The sequence below is a fragment of the Phacochoerus africanus genome, chromosome 2 (genome assembly GCF_016906955.1).
Source record: "Phacochoerus africanus isolate WHEZ1 chromosome 2, ROS_Pafr_v1, whole genome shotgun sequence".
Taxonomy (NCBI): domain Eukaryota; kingdom Metazoa; phylum Chordata; class Mammalia; order Artiodactyla; family Suidae; genus Phacochoerus; species Phacochoerus africanus.
Window position 1 is genome coordinate 233,168,390 of NC_062545.1, and position 9,168 is coordinate 233,177,557.

Genomic DNA, 9,168 nt, shown 5'->3' on the forward strand with positions numbered 1-9,168 from the left:
TTTCTAATTTTTCTAGTTTCATATTTCCTTTTAAGGGACATGAATTACTTTGTAGGAGGGGGGTAGCCTTTTCCATACAAATTTAATGCTATGTTCCAATTCCCTCCACTAGAGGGGGAAACTATTTCATGTAGTTGTACTTTGATGTGCTATTTAGAGCTAGTCAAAGAATAGTCTCCTTTTCTCTGATTGTGGTGAGGATTTTTGTTTTATTTGTTCATTTGTTTAGAATCTCCATGAAATAAGTTTTAAAAGTTTTATTAAAACCATTTTATTGAAAGTAGAGGAATTTTGCAATTTCCTCCCTTACCCCATTGAAAACTTGACTGGCTTTAATATGAAACATTAAAGAATTTGAATTTATCAGATTATTAATTTCTTTAAAAATGTACTGAATATAAAAATATATGTTCATTAAGTAAATATATTAAAACAACTTATTGAAGAAAATAAATACCACCTCTGTATGGACACACACCTTACCTACTCTTTTGTCTTTAAAAGGTTTCAAAATACTTTGCCATGTCACTAAACACTATTCTACCTTAGAGAATCTGATTAAACTTATGGACCATCTCCCAAGAAAAATGCACAGATGTATTTTGAATTTAGAACTCCTGAAGCCCAGTCATTAACTCTGGTTAAGACCTCTTGTCATCATTATTTCTTAGTGGCTTCATAGAGCATTCCTTCATACAAGTGAGCTATTTTTTACTTGAACCATCCCAGTTTGGAGGCTCTTAGCTTTTTCTAGGGTTTCCTTATAAGTAATCTTAGGACATCATGTTGATAGGTAAATTTTTTCCAAAATCTTTGACTTCCTTAGGGTATTCCTGGATGTAGGATTGTTGCTGTGTACCAAAAGTCACTCTCCAGAAAGAAGTACTAGTTCCTTTCCTAATGATGGCATGTAGTAGAGTTTCTCATTCTTTACATGATTGTTCAAAGTGTTTAAAACGTATAAATATACCTTACTGTTTTTAATAAGTATAGGTATTTTGTTTGTTTATTCCACCACCCCAGAACTGTGGCTTAAAACAGTAACAAATGATTTATATTGTTCATGAACCTGGAGGTTGAGTAGTATATTAATTTTCTTTGACTACATTCTTACTAACTTAAAACAATACCTATATACTAGCTCACAGTTTTGGGTCAGAAGTCCAGGCACAGTGTGACTGGGTTCTCTGCTCAAAAGAAGCAAAAAAAAAAAAAAAAAAACCACACGGGAACATGTGGGTTCCCTCCTGAGTGTGTTAACCCACATGAAATTTAAGTGTAAGACACTGAGTCCCAAACACGGATGTTCTTGTTTGTACTGGATGTTCAGCAGAGCTCATATGTTATCGTAGAGTTGGAATCAAGATTTCATTCTGGCTGTGTTATCTGGAGGCTCTGAGAAGGATACCTCCAAGCTTATTCAGCTGGTTAGCATGATGCAGTTTCTGCAATTGCAGACAGAGGTCCCCATTTCCTTGCTGACTGTTAAGAGGTCAGATTCAGCTCCTAGACTCTGACTGGCCTCCCTCTGATTGCTTGCCACATCACACTTGACCTCTTCAAAGCTAGCAACAGAGAATCTCCCTCTTGTATCCCTTCTGTACTTCAAATCTTCAGGAAGCGTTCCGGACCTTTTAATGGGCTGCCTGATTAGGTCTCAGCCACCCAGAATAATCTCCCTCTCTTAAAATCAACTGGTTTGGGGAACCTTAATTATGTCTGCAAAATCCCTGCACTACAGCACCTGAATTACTGTTTGATTGAATAATGGGAAGGTTTGTGTACTTCAGCAAGTAGGAATCCTAGGGGTTCTTAGAATTCTGCCAACCACAAGTAGCATCCCCCACTTCAAAGACCTACCTAAGTGTCTTAGTTCCTAAAAATCATAAGAGAGTTTACTGATGTTCATTTTATGTTATTGACATTGGTGAATGGGAAGGTTACCACCCCTATGGACAGGAATGGCACCCAGCTTCCTGAGTTCACAGTGTGGCTTAGCTACTCAATGGTTGACCTTGACTATGCTGCTTTAATTTCCTTCTGTCTGCCTCAGTTTTCTCATCGGTAAAATAACATGGAGTTAATGATTATTCTTTCCTCGTAGGATTTTGATGATTAGAGTGTTTAATGCCCAGGGAACTCCTAGAACAGTGCTTTGGCATAGTAAATTGCTATAAAAGTGTTCACTTTTTAAAAAAATGCATTTGAATCTACAGTTATTCAGGTGTGTTAAGCACGTTCATCAGTAGGGCTTCCTTTAAAAAGGGACCCACAAATAAAAATAAATTTTTCTCCTTTGGTCTTAGTTTTTTACTTCTGACTTACTATGTTACATGCAAATGCCTTTTATGTTGAGCTGCCACTAATTTATTTTAGAAAAAGTAGGATTTAAATAAATCTTTACTATGCTACAGGTATATTTTGATAATTTTGCTACTATGGTATGATATTACAGGTACCAGACTAAAATCTGAGTTCACTTCTGGCTCTGCCCAAATCCATGGTGAGATCTACAGCTAGAGAGGCTTTTGAATATCGTACTATGAATTAGTTATAATATTTACTCTGTTTCTTTACACTAGGAAAAACTGGAGGAGTGCCTAAAGCAGTTAAAGGAGGAAAGGGTAATAAGGCTTAAGGCTGATAAACGAGTCAGTGAGGTAAACAAGTTTCTTCTTACATTTTTGAGCTTTTTGGTTTAATTTTTGTTTGATTTTAAGTCGTACACACATAGTTTGTACACTTTAAAACTGCAATATGTTGCAGATTGGTTCTATCATATGGACCTTTGGATTTACTTGTACTTTGTGGTCATGTAATCTGTATTTCAGAAAGCATGTTTTTAAAAGTGTAAAAATCTTAGGTTTTGTGTATGTGTATATGTGCTTTTATATAACATTGGCTTATTTTATGTTCATGATGTTTCAATTCAAGAAAGCACTTACTGTGTTTATACTGTATATACAGTGGTATAAAAGACATGATGAGACACTCTGCTAGCAGTGAAATAGGAAAATGAATCATTTAAATAAGTATAAGAATTGGAAAACAGCAAAAATGTAATGAAAGATAAAAATGTATATTGTGAGAGTTACATTTGGTAATATGCATGAAAGGAGGGTATAATCTAGAAAGTGCTATATAAATATAAATTATTACAGGGTGAGTTTAGGGAGGAATTTTTGAAAGGGCATGCTTTAGATTGGAGGATGCTTAGTCATTCAGTAAATATCGAGCCCAAAAGTGGCATCAAGGACATGATGGCTTTTCTGAGCAGCACTGGAGTTGGGTTTATATGGGGTTTTAAATGTGTAGATGATGAGGGGAGAGAAGGAGTACAAGGGTGTGATTATTTTCAGGAATCCAAGGAGAATATTGGTGATTGTGTAGCTAATAAATTGAATTGGGTATGATTTAGGACTTTTAAACTCACACATTAAATGTTTTGCTCACTAAAGTTAATCCGGTTTTAACATTCAGCAGAATTATAACATGCATTGTTCAAATCAGACTCTATATATTTCATTTTCTAACTTAAGGGAAACTTATAGCAGGTAATTTTCTAATGTGAAATGAGGATCCATTATTAATTTAACCAGTTAGAAAGGTGATCTTTTAAAAGTTCGTTAATAAAACAATAGCTTTGGTTTTTATATGCCATCTAAGTGTTATGTCGAAAGCTTTGTTTGGGTACTGTTGGGTTTTGCTGATCATATGATAGGGGCTCTGTCTTTACTGGTAAGAGTTACATTAATTACAAGTTAATTACATTTCGAGTGTTTTATTTTAGCTTTTTTTCCTTAAAACTAGACAAGACTACTTTGGTTTTCTTTTGATAATAATGAGAAAAAAAGTATCAAACATTTTCAATCTTATTTTATAGCTGGAACATGAAAATGCCCAGTTAAGAAATATAAACTTCTCTTTGTCTGAAGCCCTTCATGCGCAGTCATTGACAAGCATGATCTTGGATGATGAAGGTGTTTTGGGCAGCATTGAGAATTCTTTTCAGAAGTTCCATGCTTTCTTGGATCTCCTTAAAGATGCTGGGTTAGTTCATTTCTCTTGATGGCAGTCTTCTCTTCATGACTATAATGGTAGTTTGTGAGGAACTTGAGCAATTTTTATTGCTTCCATTGCCATATCTAGTCAAATTTAGTGTAACTATAGGTAATACAATCAATTTTTTAAAATAAAGAATTAAATTTTTCAAGAAATGCAAATGGGGTAGCCGGCTTTGGTAGAGTGGAGAGCCCATTTTAAAAGAGTAACCTGTAGGAGTTCCCATTGTGGCTCAGTGGTTAATGAATCCAACTAGGAACCATGAGGTTGCGGGTTCGATCCCTGGCCTTGCTCAGTGGGTTAAGGATCTGGCGTGGCCGTGAGCTGTGGTGTAGGTTGCAGGCATGGCTTGGATCCTGCGTTGCTGTGGCTCTGCTGTAGGCCAGCGGCTGTGGCTCCAATTAGACCTCTAGCCTGGGAAACTCCATATGCCGCAAGAGTGGCCCAAGAAATGGCAAAAAGACAAAAAAAAAAAAATTAACCTGTAGATGAGTAATTAGTAGGTATAGTTTTTCGTAAAGACTAAATTGGATGTAATTTTAATTGAAAATATTTCAGAATGTGTAGGAATTTTCCTACCTTTTATTTATTTTGCTTGTTTGATAAGTTTAAAGTTATTTTTGTCCTAGACGTAAAAATGTATTATTAATCTTCAGGGAAGATTAGTTGTTCTCAACTGGGAGCAGTTTTGCTGAAAGAGAGAAATGGAGATTGATAGTTGATGGAGTGGTATTTTGTCAGTGAATGAGTTGATGTGGGGAGGAAGGAACACACTCTTAGAAACTAGAGGGAATGTGGTAAAGAAGTGTATGAATGCAGGTGAGAGGCAGTGAATGAGATGCATGGTAGATGTTGGAACCGCTTGTGAGTTAAAAATGAGCAGTAGCAGGTAAGGAGATGGGATGTGTCCGGGGCCATGAGTCTAGGAGAGGCTGAGAATTGGGGAGAGAGAGTGGTTTATAGACTGGAGTAGGATGTTGGCTTTTAAGATTTTAGAAGTATTTCATAATTACAAGTCTGGGGGAGTCTAAGCTGCTCTTGTATTATTATAATAACCTTTGTTTTTTTCTCCTTTCTTCCTCTTGTCCAGGCTTGGGCAGCTGGCCGCAATGGCTGGTATAGATCAGTCAGATTTTCATTTACTAGGTCGTCCCCAGATGAATTCTACTGTTAGTAGGCCACCTAAAGAAGAAAAGAAGGCACTTGAAGAAGAAAAATCAGAATCAAAGCAGAGTGCCCTAGGACAAATGCAAAATATCCAAGTAAGTGGACAGAATAGAACTTAATGAATCTCAAAGCGATTAGCAAAAAGGGTATTACCAAGTCAGAAAGAAAATAATGATGATCATCTCTAATAGTTTCACATGCTTGGGAGCCAGAAGCCTCTTTGGAGTGCTTTCCAAATCTGAGATTAGGAACTTTGTGCCCATTTTTATGTTCCTGTATTATTATAAAAAAACTGGAAATTCTTTTGAAAATCTATGAGTTAAAGAAAACTATTCTTAGTGAAGAAAGAAAACGTTAGAGAAAATAGTCCAGATTTTATATTGTATAAATGTCTATTCTATTCGTATTTTATCTAGGTTTCTATTTGTATGCAGTCAGCTTACAATGAAGGAACACTAATGAAGGTACAAGTACTGATACAGATAATGTTTTAAGATAAGTAATTCAGACATAGCTAGTGGACAGTATATTACAGTGAGTCACCTGGCTATGGAAACGGGAGGGGAAAACCTGTCAGCTTTGCCTCAAGCCTCACTTGGAGCTCCCATCTCTCACCTCAACCAATCTCACACCACTGGTCTTGGGAACTGACAGCTTTAGAACACAGGTCACAGACTGGATATTGTTTACATGTGTCTAGAGGATAGAAAAGAAATTAATTTTCTTATAGAACAGTGTTTGGTTTTTTTTTTGGGGGGGGAGGTTCTCCCATTTTTTGGCCATACCTGCAGCATATGGAAGTTCCTAGGCCAGGGATTGGACCCCAACCACATTGCGACCTACATGCCACAGCTGCAGCAACACAGGATCTTTAACCCACTGTGCCAGGTGGGGATTGAACTGGCAACACCACAGAGGCAAGCCATATCACTAATACACTGTACCACAATGGGAACTCCAAGGGTGTATTATTTTTAATGAGGGCAAGGAAATGGGTGATATCTACCCCAGATACCCAAATCTTAAAAGGTAGCGGACCTAGCCTTGGACATAGCTAAGTTGAGAATCACTTGGCAAGATATAATTAGGAAAAAAACTACCTCTGAAATCTGAATAATCAATTGACTATCTTAATAACAAGATTGCAGAGTAAATTGAAATTTTGGACTCTACTTTTTAATGGTTGGCTCTGTTCATCACTGAATTTTTGTCTTGTCTTTTATTTTTCCCTCCAGTTTCAGAAAATTACAGGCGATGCTAGAATTCCTTTGCCTCTTGACTCCTTCCATGTCCCAGTCTCTACTCCAGAAGCTGTAGAAACTTCCAAAGACAACCTGGGAGCCCCAGTCATGGAGCAGCAGCAGAAGTCTTTTGAAGATTTCGTTGCTAGACCATGTTCTCCTTCAGCAGATGTAATTTCTGAAAGTCGAAGAAAAGAGGAGGAATTATCTAGAAATAGCAGGTCCTCTTCAGAGAAAATGACCAAAACGGGTGAATATACCAAAAAACACTCTGCTAAGAGTCAGTCTGGAAAGGACCTGCATTCCTGCTCAGACTCACCTGTAAAGCGGAAAAGCAAAGGAATGGGGCAAAATAGCTCTTTGGGTAATGAACCAGTTGAAAGTGAGTCTTCAAAAAAACACACTTCTGTTAAGAAAGAGAGTAGAATAGTGACTGTTACATCAAAGACAACTAAAAGTAAACTCAATCTACTAGAACATTCTGAAAGTGATACTCTTGGATCTGATTTTGAATTTCAAGAAAGCATCCATACTCTATCACGCCTGACATAGGTCTAAATCTTTTAAAATTATGTTTTTACCTTCAAATTTTAATAAATTACATATGTTTTTATTATGGTATATGGTGTTTTAAAATACACGAGTAGAAGCCATTAGAGAAAGGCTTGTCTATCCTTTTTCTTATAGTGAAGTTTTGGTGTATTTTTCCTTTTGACAGTTTGCACCATTCATTCAACAAGTGTTTACTAGAGCTTTCTATGTGTAATACTTCTCTGGGTGCTGTTACTTTCAGCAATAAACCAAATAAAGCCTTTACCCTCATGGAACTAATACTCTGTGGTGGGAGCAAAAATAAAAAGCAGAGTAAGGGGATTAGGAAAGGGTGGGAATAATGAATGGTTTTACCATTTGGTTAATGTCAAAGAATTATTAATTATTAATCAATGGCCAGAAACCAGTGACATTTTAATTCACAAAAACTAGTGCATCAAGCATTTACCAGGGCACTAAGTCATGTTTGTGGATTACAGCAACCCTATGAGGTAGGGAACTTTTACTATGCTCACTTTATAGATGCGGAATCTGAAGAGACATTGAGTTGCCCAAAATTCCACAACCCGTAAATAAATGATAAGCTAGGTTTTGACCAGAACCCATACACTTAATTACTTTGTTATACTGTGTTTTGGTTAAGAGAGGAAGGGTTTAAGGAACAAATCGAGAGAAAAGCTAGTGAGCAATAGAAGTACAAAAGACTGGGGCTATTAGAAAGTGCATCTGTGTCCTTCTCCCGTCTGAGCAGAAAGGCAGAGTATATAAGAATGCCTGAAGGCACGTGTCTAGACTAAATGATGTCTCCCTGGTAAAACATGCATAGGTAAGCCTTTAGTTAAATCAAACTGAAAGGTGAGATCAGAGAAAAGCTGGAGTGTCAGATATCTTCTAGAGGGTCCTGCCACAATGCTATTTAGTTAATTAATCATGGATTGAATGTTACAGGAGTAAAACAATGAGCAAGTTGTAGTGTTTAGTCCTTTAACAGAGTGAGAGGGGAAGATGTACCAGCAGGTATCTTAATACTGCATGTAATGGTCAATGATGGGAATACTCAGGGAATTCATTGTTTGGGGGAGAGGAGGAGGAGCTCTGGGGCAAAGAAAAGTTGTCTAAAGAGGTAATGTCTAAGCTAAGTGTTAAAGGACTAGTTTAGTATTGGTAAATTGGTGAAAAGAAGGGATACTCAAGGCAGATAGAATAGCATAAGCAGAAGTACAGAGCTGTGAGTATGAACATGGTGTGTTTGGAGAAGCATAGGTGCAGGTAGTTAAGAATTAGTGCAGCAGCACCAGGCAGTGGCAGGTGATGCTAAAGGATACAGCAAGGAGAATGAGAGCAGATCTTAACAGCCCATGTTGCAAAGAGAGCAAGATTTTCGTTTTTGTTTTTTCCTCAAAATAGGTAAGAATGGAAATGACAAGTTCAGGTTTGCAATTTGGATCAACTTCAGTATGAAAGATGAATTCGAAGAAGCCAGGAGATGATTATGCCCTACTCTCCTGAGGAGCAGCAGTGTGCTTTATTTTTATGTGGGATTTTTATTTTTTATTTTTTTTATTTTTATTTTTTGTCTTTTTGCCTTTTCTTGAGCTGCTCCTGCGGCAGGCTAGGGGTCAAATCAGAGCTGTAGCCACCAGCCTACCCCACAGCCACAGCAATGCAGGATCTGAGCTGTGTCTGCAACCCACACCACAGCTCACGGCCACACCAGATCCTTAACCCACTGAGCAAGGGCAGGGATCGAACCCACAACCTCATAGTTCCTAGTCAGACTCGTCAACCACTGTGCCATGACGGGAACTCCTATGTGGGATTTTTATATGCTCCCACCTCCACATGGCAGACATAAGGGAGACCTTAGCTTAAGTGAAGCAGGTTTCTTTACAACTTCTCAGGACTGCTGTAGGCTAATGTTCATTCTGAATCTTCACGGCAGGCATATGGTCTGCAGTCATTCTCAAACATATTTGATTATAGAATCCTTTTTTAGTAGAAGTGTCTAACAACTTGTTCCACCAAACACCAATTTGGTAACTTCTAGATTAAGCACTAAGCAAGAAAAAAAGAGAGACTGAAATTAATGTGTAGATGAAATGACGAAGTAAGTTCTAATTTTATTTGGAAATAACAAGCAAGACAT

The 9,168-nt window shown here is 37.4% G+C and overlaps 1 protein-coding gene across 3 annotated transcripts in view; it reads left to right on the forward strand.

Annotated features, from left to right (window-relative positions):
• CEP78 (centrosomal protein 78) overlaps positions 1 to 7,253 on the forward strand; it is a 31,699-nt gene extending 24,446 nt beyond the window's left edge. For 2 of the 3 annotated variants that reach the window (XM_047767809.1, XM_047767811.1), the window contains 5 exons: positions 2,583 to 2,660; positions 3,884 to 4,050; positions 5,153 to 5,324; positions 5,646 to 5,693; positions 6,465 to 7,253. In XM_047767809.1, coding sequence (XP_047623765.1) covers positions 2,583 to 2,660; positions 3,884 to 4,050; positions 5,153 to 5,324; positions 5,646 to 5,693; positions 6,465 to 7,022 — 1,023 coding nt within the window. In that variant the 3' untranslated portion in view covers positions 7,023 to 7,253. The remainder of the gene's footprint in view (positions 1 to 2,582; positions 2,661 to 3,883; positions 4,051 to 5,152; positions 5,325 to 5,645; positions 5,694 to 6,464) is intronic. The other variant, XM_047767810.1, reaches the window with a different exon arrangement.
• The last annotated feature ends 1,915 nt before the right edge of the window (positions 7,254 to 9,168 follow it).